The 22,341-nt window shown below is 40.5% G+C and overlaps 1 protein-coding gene across 11 annotated transcripts in view; it reads right to left on the bottom strand.

Moving 5' to 3' along the window:
* The window catches only part of TANC1 (tetratricopeptide repeat, ankyrin repeat and coiled-coil containing 1), a 203,312-nt gene that overhangs the window by 3,201 nt on the left and 177,770 nt on the right, over positions 1 to 22,341 (bottom strand). For all 11 annotated transcript variants that reach the window (XM_034786416.1, XM_034786413.1, XM_034786415.1 and 8 more), the window contains 7 exons: positions 17,974 to 18,107; positions 17,187 to 17,310; positions 16,708 to 16,883; positions 7,170 to 7,302; positions 3,868 to 3,959; positions 1,419 to 1,565; positions 513 to 613 (listed from right to left, as the gene is read on the bottom strand). In XM_034786416.1, coding sequence (XP_034642307.1) covers positions 513 to 613; positions 1,419 to 1,565; positions 3,868 to 3,959; positions 7,170 to 7,302; positions 16,708 to 16,883; positions 17,187 to 17,310; positions 17,974 to 18,107 — 907 coding nt within the window. The remainder of the gene's footprint in view (positions 1 to 512; positions 614 to 1,418; positions 1,566 to 3,867; positions 3,960 to 7,169; positions 7,303 to 16,707; positions 16,884 to 17,186; positions 17,311 to 17,973; positions 18,108 to 22,341) is intronic.

The raw sequence follows: 22,341 nt of genomic DNA, 5'->3' as shown, positions 1-22,341 counted from the left end.
CTTCTTGTCCTCTGGCATTGTCACCTATAGTAGTTCTAAGGTTTTACTGCCGACCCATCCAGTTAGCTAGTTTTGGTACCCTGCAAGGAATGCTGATGGATTACTGCTGGCTCAGTCCAGGTGATGGGCTTGTCAATACCAAACCAAACCCCAAAGACGGCTTTTGGCCTATGGAAAAGGCTAGGATAAAAGGGAACATAGCTTAATTTACAGTCATTTATAAAAAGGTAGATACCAAAACTGGGCATTTACTCACTCTGACCATCATTGTTTAAACAAGTGTCATCAGGAATTCCAGAAACAACAGTTTAATATGCTGCCTACCTGGCACCTTTCACTTGCATTAAATTAACTCCCAACAAAATGAATAAACACTACAGAAAAGAAGAAAAGAAGACAAAGGATTTGCAAGTATCTCTAACTTAAAGCACCTTAAATGTACGTGTAAATTAGCTGTTTAAAAATGTTATGAAACAAAGATCTATGTGTGTAGACACAGTCACAGACAGTACCTGCTGTTTCTCTTGGCTCTTGCTCTAGCATAATAGGCTTCATAGGATTTGGGTTTCAGATCAAGTGCCTTGGTAGCAAACTCTTCTGCCATGCCAAAGTCCTAATTTAATAGCAATTATATTTTCAATGTATACAGTGACATTTAAATATTTTTAAAATGTTACATGCACGTAAGTTACAGACACTACCAGAAACAATCTTGAGAGCTCCCATAGCCTATCCACTTCAAACAGTACTATTTAAATTGGCAAAAGTAAAGTTGGAGGGTTAAAAAAAGGGGGGGGGGGTCGGGGTGGACCTTATGCTGCCACCCCTAACGCTTATCTACACAGGGAAGTTTTCCAGTATGCCTATTCCAGAATAACTATTCTGTTATAGCCCCTTGTGTCGACACTCTATTCCAGAATAAAAGCAGGGCAGTTATTCTGGAATAGCTATGCTGGTCAATTTTGACCATGTAGACTAGCCCTGAGTACTACTTTATTTCATGAGGAGTCCCATTGGTTGTGGCTCAAAATCAGTAGATGATGGCTGAAATAACAGTGGATAAGGAGTTTACTAGTACTAGAGGTTGGGAAGGAAGGGGTCCCACCACTTACATGTGCAGTGACCCATGACAGTAGCAATCACTTCTGGAGTAACAGGTAATCTGCCCACCTGTATGGTTTGCCCCTCTCCTCTTGCCCCTCACTTCATGCTAGTACCACAGGGGTATTCTGAACATCCTCCCAGTGGTAGCTTTTCCTGCCCCTCCTTTAGCTCAGCAGGAAGAGCAAGAATCACAAGCGCATGCATCATGGTGCAAGGACAGCATACTAGCCCTTTATACATTTATGGGGTTTGAGCTTCATTGAGGTTTCCAGTACTCCGAGTACATGAGCAACAGAGCAACAATAAGAACTTACATTTGTTTTTCTGCGACACCGTGACAGGTTTAAATACAGGGAAACTTTTAGTTCATTGAAAGCTTTCATTTCTTCTCCAAACCCTTCCCGAGGAAACTTCCTTAAGGCATACTGATATCGCTGAGCTGCTTCTTTCATCTTCCCTTTCTATAGGGTTAGAACACAAGAGCTTTAGAAGTTAGATTTGTAAATTCCTCAATATTAATCATTCCTATTTGACATTTGCTAAACAGATGCTCTTCAAATGGAATCTATTTTTATAGATTTTGTATTTACAAATAAGTATTTTTTTTTTTTTCAAAAACAGGGATAGTTATTCAAATATTTACGTTTAAATTTGTAACACTGGTGCCAAAGCAGAGTTCTTCAGACATGTAAGGTCTTGTTGATAACACAACTTCTCGGTCTGGTATTTGATGTGGAACAGTTTTACAGAGGGTAATAGAACAATTGGTTTAAAAGCCTAAACAGCAAAACTCTACAGGCCAGATGATGCCTTTAAGCCACACCTTTTATTGGGGGTGGTGCCTACCTATAAAATCTCAGGATAAACTCAGAGGAAGGACAGCCTATATCCAGAGCATCATACAAATGTAGATTCCAACACCTCCCAAATTCATTTAGGAGCTGGAAGTGAAACAATGAAGGTGTCTTGCTGCTGTGTGATTTGCTGGGGGGTGGAGGGTAGGAATTGCAGGGGGAAGGGAAGCGGGGACATCTTGCCTTGCCTAAGAGAGATTGAAAACTGAAGCTAACCTTCTCCAGCGACTACCAACAAATTTCAAAGTATTGGAAATTCTAAAAGAATCCAAAAAGACATTCAGAGAACATCTCTGTGGTTAGATAAATGTCCGTGAGAAGATGTTGTTAACGCTTCTTACAGAAGCAGAATTTAGATAAGGGCTAGCAAAGGTTTTAATTAATAAAACTGAAATATTTTTCTTTTTTTTTTTTAATATTTTATAGTTAATTTCTTGTTTTAATAATTTCTTTGCTTTGTAATTTGTGTTAGCCTAAATAATAAACTTGTTTTATAAGTTCTCTCATCATGTGTCTCTTTATAAAAATAGGCCTACATTTTCAAAAGTGACTAGTTATTCTGGGTACATCAATTTTTAGGCGCCCAACTTGAGATACTTGATAGGGACCTGATTTTCAGAGACTGTGCTCAATTCTTTCTGAAAGCCAAGCTTTTTTAAGATGCCTTAAGTTGGGTGCCCCAAAACCATCACTTTTGGTAATTTAGGCTATAAAGGAAAGCAGTTAAAGGAGCTGGGAAGACTACTGTAACTGCCCAAATATATTCTACTACAGCCTCATGAAGGCATCAGGGATAGAACTCTTAGCCCTGAACACTGTATACCAATGAAGCTTTGAGTCTGAGTTCATTAATATAGTGACTTAGGCCATAGTGCATAAAACACAACACAATTCAGTAAAACGAATACAAAATTTAAAAATACAAAAATTAAAAATCACAAGATCAGCCCTTCCCCTAGGATCAGTTACACTTTTAAAACAACAGGAGTAGTTGTGGCACCTTAGAGACTAACATCCAAAGAAGTGGGATGTAGCCCACGAAAGCTTATGCTCAATTAAATTTGAGTCTCTAAGGTGCCACAAGTACTCCTGTTCTTTTTGCGGATACAGACTAACACGGCTGCTACTCTGAAACCTTTAAAATAACAACCCCTGAAAAGATATAAAAATAAAATGGGTTTGAAATACACTAATTTAGGTCATAAGGAGCCTCTCTCTCATTTTTTTTCTGGTTTTTGCAGATGCAGGTCAGAAGTAGCAATAAAGATGAAGGGGCAGACCTTTGCAGCCCTTCCAAGGGGTGACCCACTGGATTTCAATTCCCAGGGCTAAAATGGCCTTTGAATGATGCCCATGTAATACCCATGGAAGCTATGTTACACAAATGAAATACAGAAAGAATGTCGCACAACTTAAGACATTTCCAATCCACTTCTTGTGAAGCAATATCTCACCAGAGAAAAGCATTTATCAGGCATGCTAAAGTTTGCTCAATTCATATTTAAACAAATGACATGCAGAGAAGTATCTCAACAAAAAGATATGCTTTATGTATTTTGTTCTTACCTAATTCAATAGGATATGTTCAAATTAGCTTTCTGCCATTTTAAGGAATAACTAAGTATTACCAATATTTCAATGAACAACTTGATGCATAGTAAAGGTCAAATCCTTTTATCCATTTTTCTAAGATCTGAGTGTTCCCAATCAATTTCTCTCTTACAGGGGAAGGATATTTTCTGTCAAAGCTCCTTGGTTCCCATACCCCACAACATGAGGGAAGGGGGTTGCATATACCTTATTATCAGTACTTTCTTAAAGACAAAGCAGCAGGTGTTTTAACAACCATTACCTACCTTTGAGTAATAGCACACTTATAACATTCACAGTTAGCAATGAATCTACCTACTTTGTACATTATGTTTCCTTCTTCCATCAACTTCTGCAGTAGAATAATCAGAATATCAGGTTTAGAAGTGGCCATTGCCCACGCTGCATTTCCTGTAAGTTAAAATATTAAATATTTTTCAAAGGACATTTCTGATATTACTAGAAAAAACTAAGGGCTTGTTTCCAACATAGTTTCACATTCAAAAACGTCAGTGGATATTCCACAAGTGATGAATAGTTGTAGAAATGTTTATACATACAGCAGCCTGGTATTAATGGTTCAAGTACGTTTGCCCTGCTTTAGGTCCCACTTCAGGAGAGCACCGAAGCATGTGTTTAAATGCATTTCTAAATAAGGATGCTTTCCTGAACTGTGGCTTAAAGGTGCCCCAGACTCAGTAGCAATCACATACACAAACACACAGTAGTAATAGCCACATAATTAATTGTTGAACCACAGGATAAACTAGAGCCATTAATTAATTGCATTCCTCATGCAACTGACAACCTCACCTGCACTCTGCCCTCTAATCCGTTGCCCCCAGGACTGTTAATATTCCAAACCTATGAGCATTTTCAAACAGCTGCAATGTAACACAAAACCCAAACGTGGAATTTCTCCTCAGAAAAGATAAACATCTCATGGGTCAAGGATTGAATATTATCAGTCCTGGATTTCATGCCTGAATCCATGGATTAAGTCCATGAGAGCTAAAAACAGGGCCTTTATGTCACTAGAAGCCCAGTATTCTCACCTCTCCCTGTAACAGTGATATAAAGTTTTTGATTCTAGCCTATCCTAGTAGATAGTGAGATATGAGACCTTAAAATCAGAACAGTAGTGTGTACAGAAAAGCTATTTTAGATTATAATTTTAGAAACCTCTAAAAATTATTTCTATCCTCTGAATCCTAACTGCAGAGGCCTGCTAACTAAGACACCTGGTTTCACAGATGGAAGATTAAAAATAAGATCAATACAATTTTAAATAACCTCTGAAGCCGTTCTAAAATGGTTTTTCAGAACAACATCCTATGGCATGGTATAAACAGCTTTATCGGTACCCTTTTGGGATGACTTCATAATTCATGTCTAGCCACTAGCATGTAATGGCCCTATTTCAAATAAATATGGATAAAATTTTACCATACCATCATGTATTCTCTATGTATTAAAAGGAAAAGCCCCTTCTTGAGCATTAGTACCAGTTTGCTTTCTTGAGGCTCCACAGCCTCCTGGCTATAGCCAAGGTTCGAAGTGTTAAGACGGGAAATACGGAAGTGGGAACAAAAAAATGATTGTTTGCTTAATACACTACATATATTTCATACAACTGGACCAGCAAGCCTGGTACAGATTCATTGGCTTTAAAACATGTGGATATCACCTGAAAAAAAGTGTCCAAAGTGCTCTGATCACCTAGCTCTTGAGCTATGCACTGAGTTAATGTCTGGAAAGATTTTCATATGCTATACAACTACACCGATACCCCGATATAACGCTGTCCTCGGGAGCCAAAAAATCTTACCGCGTTATAGGTGAAACCGCATTATATCAATCTTGCTTTGATCCGCCGGAGTGCGCAGTCCACACACACACACCCCCCCGGAGCGCTGCTTTACCGCGTTATATCCAAATTTGTGTTATATCAGGTCGCGTTATATCGGGGTAGAGGTGTATTTAAATTAATGGAAACCCCAAAAGTTATGAAAGGGGCATTTTTTATTAGAACCAAAACATTATGAAGAGAAGCTAGAAGCAACTAGGGCTGGCTGAAGATGATTTCCAAATGAAAAATCCCCTTTTGCAGAATTAGAAATTTTCCCATGCAAAAATTTCTGTTGGGAAAAAATCAAAATGACAGCCCCCCAGCTGCCTGCCTGGAAGGCTCAATTTCACTTTCTGCCTGCAGGGAGAGAGTAAAATTGACAAACTTCCAGGAGGGCAGTTAGCAAACCAAAACAAAATCTGTTTTGGTTCGCCCAAAACAGAATTGTGAGAATTTTTGTCTAGTGAAAAATTTAGATATTTACCTTCCACCCACCCACCCAAAACTCTGAAATTTTCCCTGGGGCAGAAAATTCCCTTTTTAGGCAGGCTCTAGTAACAACCTCTATATTTAGGTTGCCTAATAGCTTCTAATTACAAACTATTCTTGAGACATTTTCTTTGAGAAGCTCTCACCTCCCTTGTTTGCAGCATTATTTTGGTAGCAGGAATGCCCTGAGACTACATAAATATTCAGCTTTTTCTTTTTCCCATAAAATTCCATTCAGCTTTTGCTGAGATATAAACTGTTAAAAAATTCACCATTTCCTTCTCTTGTTTGCATTCCCGAGGAAAATACAGCACACCAAAATAACAACTGAATATAAAAATTCTAAGTCTGGATTAGCAATACTGCTGTCAAATCAGCATCACCAGTAGCACACACTGCACTGGGAATTCCCAGGAGCTGTCAGAGCACATGTAGTTAGTGGGACTTAGTTCATAGCCCATGCCCCTGTGGCAACATCACGTGGCAGAAGAAGAGAGCAAACCAGTCCTGGCCTCCTCCCCACCATGAATTGCCCCCAGACCCCGCACCTAGCCCCAATGGCTCATTCTCCCTCACAGCTCGTCTCAAGGGGCACCACATGGGGACAGAGCTCCCTCCAATTCCAGGGAAAGAGGTAAAGGAGGCAAGGCGGAGAGCATGTGCACGCTAAAATATTTAGATCCTGAAGTTCAAGAGGCAGCAATCTGGCTTGCAGTGTTGAGGGTTCAGCGTTTGCCCCCTGATGATAATGGGTCAGTTGTTACAGTTGGATGTCATAGAATTTTTGTTTACCTTTTTCCTTTTAAAGAATTCTAGAAAGTTCCATACAAAAAACTACATTAAATGAACATTCCTAAGGTTGCAAAGTCATGCACTAAAAAATTTGGAAATACCAGAATTAGGGTTGCCTGCATAACAGTAATTCAGCACCTGGCCTTGTGCATAAGCATTTTGATTCAGTCTTTTAAATTAAATGCTCATTATGTTCAGCATTCAATTCACAAGGAGAGACAATTACGGTTGCATGGGTAACCATAAAACTGGCATTTTCTAACTTTGGAGTGCTTGACTTTGCAACCTAAATAGAGTTCTTTGAAAGTCGTTTTTTGTATGTAATATGTTTTATAGCCTTCCATTCAAAAGGAATGTGATAGACTTTCTAAAACTCTGTTTTAGAAAAATGAGAATTATTGCACTATAGCAGACATTTAATTCTTTCCCTTCTAAACAAAAGCAACACAAACAAAAATTGTGCTTTGATGATATAGGATGGGCTTACTAACCTAATTTGGCGCCTTTTCTAAGTAGCGTGACCACTACCGACGTATTTCGACATCCAATTGCTCTGTCTAATGGACGCATTCCACTGTAGTCTACGTGTTCAATCACTGCACCCTTCTCTACTAAATACTGCACCTGGGAAAAAGGAAGGAGACGGGATAAAATCTTTAAAAACTTTCAGCATGGGAGGCAGAATAGTGAAGCCACTTCTTAATCCTACTTGGAGTCCCCATTAAATAAAGTTAGTCTCTAAAATAAGTTACATCCTCTTTTGTCTTTTGACACCGGAAGGGAAGGGAAGGAGAAGGCAACAGCCACGTTCCTAACTTTACTGCATTAATTTCAGTGATAAATAATAATCTTTTTCTGTCTTCATGTCAGTAGAAAATATATACAAGACACCATAAGGCCAACACTACATGTTCACGCTCCCATTTGTTCACATCATGAGCTTCAACATACTGGTATGGCTGCTAGTGTCCAAGATTATAAAACTGGGATGAAAATATAGAGGAGCCCTGTACAGACCATATGGGCTTCAGGATAATTAACAAAGGTTTTGATAGCATGTCACAGTATGTTGTGACATTAAAATGACAAGTGAGAAACTATAGTACCAAATTTGTTCTGATGTGTTTGGGGAAGATGGCATACAAATACAATAAAGAAGAATGTACAGGCTATTTTTAGTAACATTCACTTAAACATGGATTATTTAAAATGCCCAAGTTTAATTATATGCTTCAATTTTTTGTGATAACAGACATTGGCTTTTTGAACTAACTGAAGAAAACTAAAGCAGTAATGTTTATTAATTTCTATACCACTTATCACTGGAGCAGTTTGATGTTGCAGTTAAGAAATTTAGGGTATGTCTACACTGGATTCTAAAGCAGACATAAGCAAGTCTCAGAGTCTACAAACTCAGGCTTAAAATAAGCAGCTATATTTACGTAGCAGCTGGAGGTGGAGCTTGGGCTCTGAAGTCCCAGGAGGAGAGAGGGTTTCAGAACTCAAGCTCCAGCTTGAACCCAAACATCTACACTGTTGTTTTTGGTTCCGTCGTGCTCGATCTGAGCTCTGAGACTTGGGACCGCAAGTTTTAAAATGCAGTATAGACATAAACTAAAACACAAAGTGGTAAAAACAGAAATGTAAAGAGTAAAATAAATGTCAAATGCTGAACAAAATAAATGCATCAGAAACTTGTGATACCAAGAGTAGCTGGAATTGGCCCATCATTAACTTCTCAATAACCATTCTTAAAAGTGGGAAGTACAAGAAATGACAGTAATAGCAAGGTGCTTAATGGCCAGCAATAGTTCCTTGAATAAGAAGTCTAACAATTGCTTTCTATGGCTGATAATGATTTAACTGAAGCTAGGCATTAAGTATCCTTGTCATTCACAGCCCCCAGGTCCTGGCGCTGCTGGTTTGCTGGATGAACTGTTCCACTACTTCCAACAGTCTATGCTGTTGGCTGCCACCCTGGCCCAGAGATCAAGCTGCCCAGACATACAAGATGAAAGAAGATGGTAACTCCTGGTGCAGCTGTCTGCTAGATTGACTGGCAGTCTGAGCTGCTCCAGTTGGTGACCAATCTCATCCCAGAGATAACAGTAAGGACCTTTGGTAGCACAGGAGATGTTAAATCACACACAAGATGTAATGTCACCATCCAGGCTGGGGAGTCTAAAGACTGGTTCTCTCTTCCTCTAGTTGCTGATGGATGGGGATTCTGGATCTGAGGTGAGGTGCGTGTAGAGGCCAGCAATGGAAACTCTGGTCAATGTCCTCCTCCTGGCAGAGTGCTGCTACTACTGCTTTCCTACTACTGGAAATTCCTAGGATTCTGAAGTCATTTAAACAGGAAAACTGTTCCAAGTAAATTATGTGTTTCTGAGCTTCATCACTCTGTTTTCAGCACATATGGACTAAGTGTTTTTCATGAATATAGACAGTACACCCAACACCCCACCCTCCAAAAATATATAGTTAGTAAAAAAGTAGCAATATTGGGACTTTAACATGCAAGAGACACACCAGATAGAGGAAAAAACAGATTTATTTTTAAACAATCTAACAGCTATGTTCCTACACAACATGTGCCGGTTGGAAATATTTACTTCATATTTAATTTTTGTTAATGTCATTTCATAAGCCACTATTCACTCAGAAGTATACGTGCAAATACTGAAATACCAATGTTTTGATTACACAGTGTCTAATACAGTATGTCAATACAGTACTCCCAAAAAGGCTCCCTACTTTACAGAGGGGATACAGCCCCAAATCCTACTAGGAGGCCTAAGGATTCCTTCTGCCTGTCAGAAATACACTCATGAGGAGGCTGAGCATAGTGCCTTCCAAAATCCATTAACAACCACTCCTTCAAAATCAACTACGGGTTTATGTAAATTGATTCAGATTAAGGTGGAGTGTGAATTTAAAGTACAATAGCTATTTCTGAGTAACTCCACATGTTTTTGACTCTTCCTAAATAGCTATTCTGAAGCAACTGCATGGGTAGACATGCTCTAACCTGAATAAAGGCTACCTCCATACGAGTAAGAGATTGAAAGCTCAGGCTCTAGATTCCCCATTTAATTGCTGGATTTGATATAGTGCATGTCCTTCCCAGTAGTGTTCTGACATTATCTTCAAACCTGAAGTGAATCATCTCCTTGCAGGTAAGAAGTTCATTACCTATCCTACCAGTTAACTCCTAGAAGCTTAACTTCTGCCAGTTTGGCTTAATTATGTTTTATTGCTGAGAGCCTCACCTCATGCTTGCAAATTTGAAAGTTTAAATCATGGACTCTGAAGTTACCATATATTGGCTGCAACACTTATAGATATATTTTATTTCAGTTTCAAATTAATCACTGCCCTACCTGTAATACTTATAATATAAACTAAGGAAGCAGTGGAGTGCAGTGGATAGGGTACAAGACTAGAAGTGGAGACCTAAGGTGTAGTCTCAGTTCTGAAATGTCTGATTTGCCTCATCCATGCTGCAAATTTACCTCAACACCTTAGTTTTCTGCACTTATAAAGACTGGATAATAATGTTTAGCCACCTTTATAGAATGTTGTGAGATTTACAGAAAAAAAAGCCTAATAAACGCTATTTGGCATTATTATCATAATCATAAACACTACCACATCAAGAATGCAGGCTATCTACCCTAGGATTAGAGAAAGTGCTCTTTATGATACAGAAATGAACCACTCAATTTCAGCCTTCGTGCACCATTATTTTCTTTATATGTTCCTTTCATTTAGGATCTTTGCTCAACATTGTTACCCAACCCGGGCATTGGCAAGCTATTTTAAAGAGAGTTACACAGAGATAAAGAGAAAGGATATTTTCCACCGTCTAGCAGACTTTTTTGTTTTGTTTTCTTTCTTTTTCTTTTAATTACAGTAGATCAGACATACAAACTAGGTGTTTTTCTTATGGAGATTTAAGATACCCATTATGAAATATTACAACATGCTGTAAAGCACAAGGGCATCAGAAGAGGTTACTGCACAAAGAGAGTAACTGCAGTTCTCCAAGATGCGTGTCCCTATGGGTGCTCCACTTCAAGGATGCATGCATCTCTTGAATCTTGTTCAGAGATTTTCTGCTAGTTTGTCCATTTGGCCCAAGCATGTGCCCACACACCGAGGCTATATAGCAATGTACCGTCCTCAGTTCCTTCTCCACTCGAACATCCCATATAGAACAGTTTGAAGCAGAGAGGAAGGAGGGTGAGTAGTGGAGCACCCACAGGTACACACATCTGGAAGAACCACAGTAACTACACATGGTGAGTAATCTCTTCTTTAAGTAGTGTCCCTTTGGGTGCTCCACTTCAGGTTGCTTATGAGCAGAGGGAGCTTCAGAACTGGAGACAGTACTGTAGTACCAAGTTTAGAAAATGTATGTACTGAAGCCCTCGTAATAGCCCTACATAACTCAGATTGGCACATTCTTGAGTAATGCTGTGGATGTTGCTGGTGATCTGCAGAACGTACTCTCACCCTTTGCGGGGGATGAACAACGGTTGCATCATAACAAATAGGGATGTAAAAGTTTAACCGGTTAACCAATAAGCATCAGACTTACCGGTTTATGATTAAACTCCACTACTAGCCAGAGCCCGGGACCCTGCCAGCAGGGGTCCCTAGTTTGGAGGCCAGCAACGAGGACCTGCATAAAACGTGGGGGTGCTGCAGCACCCTCCCCCCGCACCTCTAGTTCCCCAGTTAGATAGAAGAAAGGAGTCTCCCACAGAGTGATGCCCTACACCCCTGCTTGAACAGAATAGAGGGCACTTCTCGTTCCTGGAGGTGGCAAAGAGATCCATGTCTGGACGACCACATCTTCAGAATAGCTGTGAAGAATCTGAGAGTGTAGCTCCCATTCTTAGTCCTGGAAGAAGCATCTGCTGAGAATATTGGCTGTGGTGTTCTAAGTGGGAGGTAGACAGCTGAAATTTGGATCTGATGGGCTATACACCAGTGCCACAGTTTCATGGTTTGGGTGCACAGTGAGGGGGATCTTGCTCCTCCCTGTTTGTTGATATACATGCAGGATACGTTGCCTATCATGCCCATGATTGATTTGCCCCAATGAGGGACAGGAAATGAAAGCAAGCGTTCCTGACTGCCCTGAGTTCCAACAGAATTATGTGGAGACTGGTTTCCTTAGATGTCCATCTGCCCTGAGTCATCAGAGCACTGAGGTGAGCTTCCCATCCCAACAGTGCATCTATTGTCCTATTTAGTGATGGATCTGGGTGACAGATGGGAATGACTGCACAGATGTTGAGTTGATCTTTCTACCAGTCCAAGGAGTTGCTCACTTGAAGAGGAACCGTCACATACCTGTAACGTGTCTCTGGCTAGAAAACAAGTCATTCTGAGCCAACCCTGCAAGCAGCAGACACATAGCCTTGAGCAATCAGTTATGGAGGTGCAAACAACCATGTGTCACAAGAACTATAGACAGCTCCTTATCATGCGTCGAGGGCTCCCCTGAACTTTGCCTATCACATCCAACAAACTTATGAATCTTTCTATGGGAAGGTAGGTCCTGGCTGTCAATAAGTCCAAGGAAGCTCCTATAACTGTATCTTCTGTACAGGGATTAACAAGGTTTTTTTTTTACATTCAACTGAAGACACAATTCCTGGAAAAGAACATGGGATGTCTGGATGGAAGATAGCACTGCTTCGTAGGAACGACCTTTGAGTAATCATTTGTTGAGGTACAGGAAGACAAGGATTGCTTCTCATCTGAGGTAAGCAGCTACTGCCACCAGGACTTTTGAGAACACCATTGGAGCTGAAGAAAAGCTGAAGGGAAGAACTCTGGACTGGAAATGATCCTGGTCTTTAGTGACACATAGGTATTTCCTGTGAGATGGAGGTATCATTATATGGAAATAGGCATCTTGTAGATCGAAGGCCAAAAACCAATCCCCTTCCTCTAGTGAAGGAATTATAGCTGCTAGTCACCATTCTGAACTTCTGAGATTTTACAAATTTGTTTACAAGTCTTAGATCCAAGATCGGTCTCAATCCTCCATCCTTCTTTGGCACAAGGAAATACTTTGTCCTTGTGAGGAGGTGAACTGTCTCTATTGCTCCTTATTGAAAGACAAAGTTCATTTCTTGTCTCAATAAAACCAGTGAGCGGGGTCCCTAAAAAGGGATGGGGAAATGGGGAGGGAAGAAGAGAGGGAGGGATGTAAAATGGAGACATAGCCCAATGTTATGACCTCTGTGACCTACTTATCTGTAGTGATCCACCTTCAAGCATGTTGGAAATGGGAAAGGAGGTCTCTAAAAGCAGGGGGAGGTGGGCAAATGGATGCAGCTGTAAAACCAGAGCCATGCGAGGCTTCAATCCCGTGACTGATCCGTCAGAACTATTGCTTTGAAGATGACTGAGTGCTCATGGAGTGCAAGTGAATGGCACTCTCTCTATGGAATTAAGTCATTTTCTAGGATAATCAATGGATCTACGGAATCCAGAGAACTGAGCAGGATACCATCTCTGGGCAGTTTGTAACCTAGTAAATCTTCTCTTATTTGTACATGACCAGTGATCATAATGTAGCCCTAGAGTCCTTTAGTGTGTACAAGGACTCATCCATGGTCTCAGAAAAAAGCTTATCACTGTTGAAGAGGAGGTCCTCAACAGTTTTCTGAACTTCTCTCAGAATCTCCGAGAGTTGGAGCCAAAATGCCCTGTGCATAACAACCACCATGAAGATGTTCCTGGCAGTAGTGTCCACAGCATTCAAGGATGTTTGAAGAGAGGTTCTGGCCCTGTGAAATGATGGACTGGAATTGTTCCCTATGTTTCTGCAGCAGATGTTCAATAAAGGCTGTAAATCTATTATAGTTTGTAAAATTATATTTGGCCATGATTGCCTGATAGTTCATGATCTTAAATTGCAGGGTTGCAGATGAGTAGAACTTCTATCCAAAAAGGCCCAGTCTCATTTGATCCTTGTCATATGAAGTAGACTTTCCAGAAGTGTTACTTACCATGCTCATTTATCGCATCCACCACTAGGGAGTTTGGGTGAACAGGAGGGGATGCGGGAGAACAAAAAAAAAATCAAAGTAATTAAGTGAACATAATATTTCTTACCTGCCTGTTTACACGTTGGTGGAACGGTAGCAGGTGTCTGCCACACAGTCTTAGCTGGATCCAGGAGCACCTTTTGAATGGGTAACTCCACCCTGGAGGGTGTTGGTGACTGCAGGATATCCAGCAGCTTGTGCTATGAATGGAATCTGAAGAGTGTCAGCTACTCTCTTTCTAAGGTCATGAAACTGATGGAAATTGTCAGCCATGGAAGGTGGTGGGGGCAATAACCCCCTAGAGACAAGGATGAAATAGGTGTTTGAGAAGTGGCCTCCTGCTCCTCAGATGTCTCTTCCTGTTGGGGAGAGGGGTTTGTTGGGGAGGAGAGGACTGTACAGATCTCGCTTCCCTATGAGACAGCACTTGTTGTGAATTGCTGCCAATAAGCAACCCAGGGTCTCAATATAGTCATGGGGAGTGGGGGCATACAGAAGTGCAGGTGGCATGCTGGGTTGGTTCACTATCCTTGTTGCCAAGCATGATGATCTTCCTTATGACGGTCAAAGAATGGGTTCCTATAAGGCTATGTCGGAGAACCTTATACAGAAATAGAAGAGACTGACTGGAAGTCTTCTTCATCCTCATCAATATCCTCCAATGGGGGAGCACACAGAAAAGGTCGAGATTCCTTGAGTACCAGAGGACGATGGTGATCTGGAGATCGGGGTGTCAGTACCAAGAGATACTCAGTACCCATGAGGAGCAGGGACTTCATTTTGTCAGTTACAGACAGGGCCTTAGGGTATCAGAATTCTTGTGGCACCAAGTAAGGGATCGGTATTGAAGCAGTAGCCAAAGCAGACCGTATTGCTGATTGGGGCTGTACCCAGTGCAGGTGCTGGTGTGTGTGGCACCCTTTCTTGCTCAGTACCAAGGATGCTGAATAGATAGGTACGGACAGTGGGGCTCTGCAGCCAGACCAGAGTGCTTATGATTAAGGCTGCATTTTAGTCATGGGTATTTTAGTAAAAGTCATGAACAAGTCACGGGCAGTAAACAAAAATTCACAGCGTGTGACCTGTCCATGACTTGTACTATATACCCCTAACTAAAACTTGGGCCAGGAGTGCTCTGGGAGTCCAGTCCAGGGGCACAACGGGTGCTGGGGAGGGGGTTGCCTGGGATCCCTCACTGTTGCTGGGCGGAGGGGAGGGTTGGCAGGGCTGCCAGGCTGCCTGCCCAGCTCTGCGCAGCTCCCCGGAGCGGCAGCATGTCCCTGCAACTCCTGGGGGAGGGAAGGCCAGGGGGGCTCTGCGCGCTGCGCCCACCATGAGTGCCAGCTCTGTAGCTCCCATTGGCCTAGAACCGCAGGGGACTGTGTCTGCAAGCAGGGGCAGCACACAGAGCCCCCTGACCCCTCTGCCTAGTAACTGCAGGGACACCCCCAAGATAAGCACCGCCCCACACTCCAAACCCCTGCCTCGGCCCTGATCCCCCCCACATCCAAACTGCTGCTGCTGCTGGCCCCCGGGGCAGCCCCGGAGTCAGCCGCACAGCCATTGAAAAAGTCACAGAGGTCACAGAATCAGTGACAGACATGCAGCATGATTGCTTGCCTTGTCCCTTGAAGATGGTACAGAGGCCTTGTCAGAACCATGTCTCTCCTTTGAGCTGTGGGACTTTCCAGCCCTGCCAGTCCCAGAGGAGGAGTCCTTTGCCTCTGCCGTACTGAGCCAAGAGGTAAAGGTTTCAAGACCATACATCTTACAGGGGACCTGGGTCTTTTAGGAGCTGGCTCCTTAAGAGGAGAGTCCTCTTTCTGGAACCTTCCCTTCTCCAAAAACCTCCCTTCCTTAGGGGAAGCCTGCAACCAAGGTCTAAAGAGCACTGGATCTATCCAGAGACAGGGGTACAGGTGGGGGTAGGTTTCCTGACCTGATTCAGGGATCGTCTACTCTGAAAATGTACATTGACATAGCTACATCTCTCAGGGGTGTAAAAAAACATACCCTGACAGACGTAGCTATGCTGATCTAACCCCCAGTATAGACAGTGCCAGGTCAGCAGAAGAACTCTTCCGTCAACCTACCTACTGCTTCTCGATGAAGTGGATTAAATACAACAACAGGTGAGCCCCTCCGTCACTGTAGTGAGTGTCTATACTGAAGTGCTACAGCAGCACAGCTGCAGCTATGCCACTGTAGCGTTTTAAGTGTAGATGTACCCTCAGAAGTTGGTCAAAGGGAGCATTCCACCATTAGCAGTCTCAGCTTAATCTCCCTGTTCTTCCTTGCCCTGGATTTGAGGGCCAAACAAAAATTGCACTTCTGTTCCCCAGGCAACGGACACAGAGTGGCCGTCGCTAACAGATACAGTCTCTCGTCAGGAGAGGGAGCCCTCTCAGGAGAATAAGGCTCCCTCAGGGAGAGAGGGAACAACAAAACAATCCTCTTGCTACTTATCTCTAACTATAACTAATACTAAACAAACTTCAGTATAAACTGTATACAAGATAGCTGACATGTTCAAGGTGGACATGCTAAGACTCCATCTCAGGCTGAGACAGTTGAGAAGGAACTGAGAACGGTTCACCCATGCAGCCTTATGTTGCCTTGATGTGTGGCACAAGGGGGGATATAACAGAAAATCTCTGACCAAGGGCTCATGATGTGCATGTGCACCTGAAGCGGAGGTAGAGTAGAGACACTACTTGAAGAACACTGAACTTCTAGTACAATTATCTAGGTACTAAAAATCTGTTGGAAAATGCTTTTTCTGCATAAACACCTGCACTGGTGTCCAGGTCTAAGTGATCTAAGTAAAGAAGGAAGTTAAGCCACTTAACTATCTGCCTACACTTCCTCCATTAACATTTTCATTGACAGATTCCAGTTCAGACTGTGAAAGTTTAAAGTGGGCTTAGAGGATTTTCTACAAATTAACCTTACTTACAATATCAGAATCTCCATAAAAAGCTGCCAGATCCAAGGGTGTTCGTCCATTCTTGTCCATCTGATCTATTGTTGCACCTTTTTCAACCAAATATTGAACCACTCCCCTATGGCCCTTTAGGCAGGCCCAGCTCAGTGCCGTCAGCCCCTCTTTATCCAGGGATGAAATGGCTGCACCTGAAATAAAAAGCAAATGGGTTTTTTAAAAATGAAAGTTCCATGTTTAACTTTTAAAATTAAAACCAAAATTTGATGTGAACTTCAAAATACGAGTAATAAAAAAACCCTTTCACTTCCTCTAATCTCCATCAAAAGCTACAATAAAATAAACCTTATTGTATAGTCTGGCATACCGTTTGCAAATAAGATATGATTGAAAACTATGTAAAGTACTTGCTGCTGAAAAATTATCTAGCTTGTGTACCTGTAATTAAATATACAGAAAAATCCCTTGTGCAACTGTACAATTATTGATTTTACCTTTGGAAAGTAGAAATTCCACAGTGCTCAAGTGTCCTTCACAAGAAGCCACCATAAGTGGTGTCCTGCCTTGCTTGTCACTTAAATTCACATCAGATCCGTGATCTAACAGAATTTTAGCAATCTGAAAATAAAATTTAAACTTAGATAAGCGGTTTAATTTTTAGAAATGCACTAATGGCCTTTTAGGAATGGGCTGTATAATGTGTTACTTATATTCAGTCTGATAATTTATGATGAATTTAAAACTTCAACAGTTTGCAGTTCTAAGTCTAGGATTTTCTACTCTGCTAGGGCCACTTTGTGCCATGTTGCAACACACCACCAAGGGTAGCAAGTCAGGGGAGAATCCCCCAATAAGAGATTGATCTTCCATTAGTACAGCGCCAGCGTAATAGCTCCTATGCTGCCTCTGCTCCCAGTTTAGGAAGCAACATTTTCTAGTTCAGAAAGACGCGGTAATTTCAAGTACTTTGTCCCATCTTAAATAACTCAAGTGGTGAGGTTTTCCTTGGGAACTAAGTATGTCTGAACACTTGTGCCATTTATTACATGCATAAAGATGGAGGAACAATTTTAAAATTCAGGAAACATCTCCCATAATCATTCATTTTATTCATGAGCATTTGTCAATTGAAGTCACCAAGCCTCAGGATTTGGGGACTTCAACAGCAGAGTCAAGGGAAGGGGTAGGGACGGCTTTGTGGCCTGCAGCATGCAGGGGGTCAGACCAGATGATCATAATGGTCCCTTCTGACCTTAAAGTCTATGAGTCTATGAGTCACACCTGCCAATGTCCCTGCCGCACTGCACAGAAAAGTGGAGGGATTCCCCTCCTGTTGGCTCTTGTCACAACAGCTCCATGTTCAAGCAGTAACTCACATACTTCCAATTTCCCTCTTCCTGCAGCAGCTGTCAGGGCTAAAGAAAGTCAAAAGAAATTATTTCTCATTAATAAACTTCTTTTAGCTTTGGTAAACACAGCCTCTTATGGAGGAAAAAAGAACAAGTTTTTCCAACTAAAAATACCTCTGTGCAGTATTCACAGCATTCTGATCAAATTGTGTCTAGATTCAATTATTTAGACTTTTTTACGGACTTTTCTTCTCTCTCACCCCTCCCCCTCCATTTATAAAGGCAACTTTGTGTTCTCTACAGAGCACCAGGAAGAGCAGAACTAAGATGGGAAGTTAAAGCACCAAAGTATACTATGACTGAGGAAAAGCTAAGTCTCAAACACACTGATTAAATCATGTACATAACTTGCATACAAGAAGAGTGTTTATGGACAGAACAAAACAGTTAGATCAACCAATTTGATAAGTCCATTATATTTCATTTTATCAAGATAGGTGAGCTGAAACCTACTGGACTATGCTTCTCTTGGAGGTTTATAGAGCTGATGGTCCTGTTAGTGAATCCCAGGACTATCACAGCTTCTCAGAATGCTGCTTATTTATTGACTGACAGCAGATTATTGCAACCACTAAGCAGCAGATATTCAACATTTCCCAGGAAGTCTGTGTGTCTCATGTAACTGGGTTTCTTCCTGATGGAGGAGTTAAAGCTGTTTTGTCTATTTTTGCAGTAGACTGCATGGGAAAAGTTACACTAGCTCTCTAATAAAGGGTTTTGATTCTTAACTTGACCATATTTGTTTTAGGGTTCAAATGGCTTTTGCCAATGCATGAGTGATGTTAACATTGTAGCTAGTCTCTTGTTAAAAATATTTTAGAATAGTACAAAAGATTACAATATTCTCGACTCTTGATTTCTACTAGATTGCAACCTCCTTGCAACTGTGGACTGATAATGGTGTGGTAGATCATTAGAGCATTGGCTGATCTATGCACAGAACCCAAATAAACAGGTGTACTGAACAGCAATTTGGCACTGGATTAAAACATTCTGTGGGCACATGCATGTGCCTTTGTGACTGATCATCCTAATACAACATGGTAGCATGTGAATACAAGCAGCATAATTATAAAACTTTTGCTAAGACCTTTATCACAGGTGTAGATAAGGTGAGCATCACTGTACATTTGCATGCATTGTTCATGGTTTATATTGAGGCAGATAATTCCTACTATAGTTTGTAATCCCTCTCAGCATCATGACTTTAAAAATAATAGTTTTGCAGTTAGGCTATCATTTAAACAACTCCATCATCTTTTCCCATGGTTTATTATGCTTTTTCACTTCCACTGTGACACTCTTTGAAGCTTGAAAATAAAATATTTTCCCATCATGATTTTGTTCTCTTCCATTTGGCACACATCAGCTTTTTTGTGTGTTTTAAATGGAGCTTGAAATTAACAGGTTTTGTTGTTGTTGAATTCTTTGTACCAGAATCACCAGTGATGTCAGCACTGTTCTGGAAATGGTGCTTCTTAGCTAACTTCAGCTAAAACCAGTAAATGGTTCACCATTACACATAGTGCGTCTATCTAAATCCAGCATAAAGAGTTAATGCACACTTTGTTCAGTTGCTCAGTGAAAGAATAGTGCATTTCTTTTCCTTTTTTAAAAATAGTTTTCAATTAGAAAATATTTAAATACAGTATTTAAAAACTTGCACAGATGTGCTGAAAAGTAATAAAAGTACAATCACTGCAGGATGTAGTAAATCTGTTTTTAATTTTCAAAATAACATCTGACCTACATAACCACCCCTCCAGTTTACAGATACCTATTTTAAAATTAGACCAAATGTTTTGGTCTAAACAATTTGACAGTTCTTCTTGAAGATCCTCAATGTACAGATAGAACTGTCGAGTTACTAAAAAAGCAAACAAAACCACCTTTTTAAAAACAGACTTCACATTTATCTCTCTGTCACTTCCAGCTCTTGAGTTCAGGGTGTAACTCTGAAGTTATAGCAACAACATGACTAAAGCATACCATATTTGGCCACAAGCAAGACTAAAGAATAGCACTACAGCAAGCTAAAACAAACAATATCATGGCAAAACTATGTTCAGGAATTCCGACTATTCTACTGAAAAGACCACCTCTGATCTGCCTAATGTACTCTGCAAAAGCTCAACCCTATCTGCCTTAATAAAAAAGGAAAGAATTTAAATGAGCAGCTAAACAAGCAACTGATGCAGAATGGAAAATATGAGAGCAGCCCATTAGGCTGAAGGAAAACTAATAATCTGGGAGATCTTTGGTGTGCAGCCAACAATGTTAGAGGGAAATAGTAATTGGGACGGAAAAAAGGATCCCCCTCCCCCCCTCCCTGAAACAAGATAGACACAAGGTTTGGAAATCTATATGAAAGCATGATTATAAATGGCTGCCACCATGTACAGAATCCAACATGTATGATACAAAAACCATTTAATATTGTATTTCATGGTTATTCAAGTTTCTATAAGATGCCAATAATACCTACTGGAGCACAGAGTTGTGTGTTGGACTTTGACTCTGGAATCTTATCCTGTAAAGATCACCATTTGTCTTGAGAGCATGATTTGTTTTAAACATCATAGCCTTTCACAGCCTACATAAAACTGCTTCCTAAACAAACTTTCTATGTAAGTTGAATAAAAATAATAAAAATGAATAAAAATATCTACAGTTTTCAACAGTAGGACTGTTTTTCAATATGTTTCATTACCTCAGTTTTAAATGACACTTGTAAGTGGCTTTCTTGTATTTCCTTTGTACATTCATTTTCAGAGATTTATATCTTGACCAAGAATCTGCTTTAGGCTGACATGTCCTTCCACATTACTCTCACCACATAATCAGTCTCTCTGAATCCCTCCACTATCTCCCCCTCTTCCACGGTATCCAATTAAAACCTCGTCTCCTAACTTTAAGCCATTCATTCACACTACACCACTCTTAAGAATCCATTTTTATCTCGTGTTGCCTCTGACCCTCCCCATCCTTCTGCTTTGCAAGTGATGCCAGCTTTGTGTACGGGAAATCTCCCTGCCCCATCCCAAACTGATTTGGATTGCTAGTACTCTTTTCGCTCTTCAGATTTGTTCCTCAAGACCCACTTCTTCCATGATGACTATATATAAAAAAGTTTTAAAAATCAGCCACTGTATGTTGCCTAAGCTGAGGGGCCTCCAGGAAAGTCAATAATTAATTACAAAACTATACAAATATATTATTTTGTTATTAAAAATTATATAGTTGAAGACCTCCCTCTCCCACCATCCTTCATATGTTGCTTGTCTTCTTTAACAAGGCTTCTTTGGTGCATGTCTGTCTTTGTGTTTGTACAAACACAGTGAACCCCCAATAATAACCAGGCCCCTGTATGCTATAGTAATATAAATATTTACTAATTTGCTTCATCCCACAAGCAATTATCCTCTTCCCCCTCCCAAAAGTTTTAAAAAAATAATTTTGCTATTTAAATTTCAAGTAAGCAATTAGAATTAAGTTTGATCCAGCTGATGATGCAAGTATATTACTAATACGTATTTATAATGCATTTCAAAATCTTCTTACAGTGCTGATTTGAAAGGTGCCAGGTTGGAGGCTTTCGCTTTCTAAGGTTGTCATTTAGCCACAAAACAAAAACAGAACATATGCACTCCCCAATATGACTCAACTACAGCCCAGAGACACCCCTTGCCTAACCTCTAAGGAGAAGTGAATAATTTAGTGCCCATACATATTCAATCCTTAGCACTTTTCTGAGATGAGGATGGCAGTTACAGTGGATTTATGTGATGTGGAAAATTTCTATCCTAACAAAATCCTATTTAGTTCTGACAGAAAAAAGCTACACATGCAAAGGGCAGAATGAAACAGAGCTAGTGATTAAACATACAACAGAAAAATCTCCACAAAATGTATTTCACTTAGAAACTCAGATTGGCATTACTGGTGTCCTTTTTGGTTTTAAGATACAATAAAAAAATGAAGATAGGATAAAATGACCTTAATGGCATAATGATTTATATGAAAATACAAATATTTACACAATACTAAAAACTTTGGCTGAATAATTTTATGTTAAAGGACAAACACCAAAAAGCAATGACATTTTGCACTATGGTTCAAAATCTGAGTTGACATTTTGCAAAAAGATGTGAATTTTATCAGAGTAAAAACAACATTTTCAGCTTCAAATCTAAATCTTCTGTTTTTACTGGGTGTTAAAATCTAAACAGTGTTAAATATA

Source organism: Trachemys scripta, chromosome 11 (genome assembly GCF_013100865.1).
Source record: "Trachemys scripta elegans isolate TJP31775 chromosome 11, CAS_Tse_1.0, whole genome shotgun sequence".
Taxonomy (NCBI): Eukaryota; Metazoa; Chordata; order Testudines; family Emydidae; genus Trachemys; species Trachemys scripta.
This window is presented reverse-complemented; position numbering and strand designations above follow the sequence as displayed.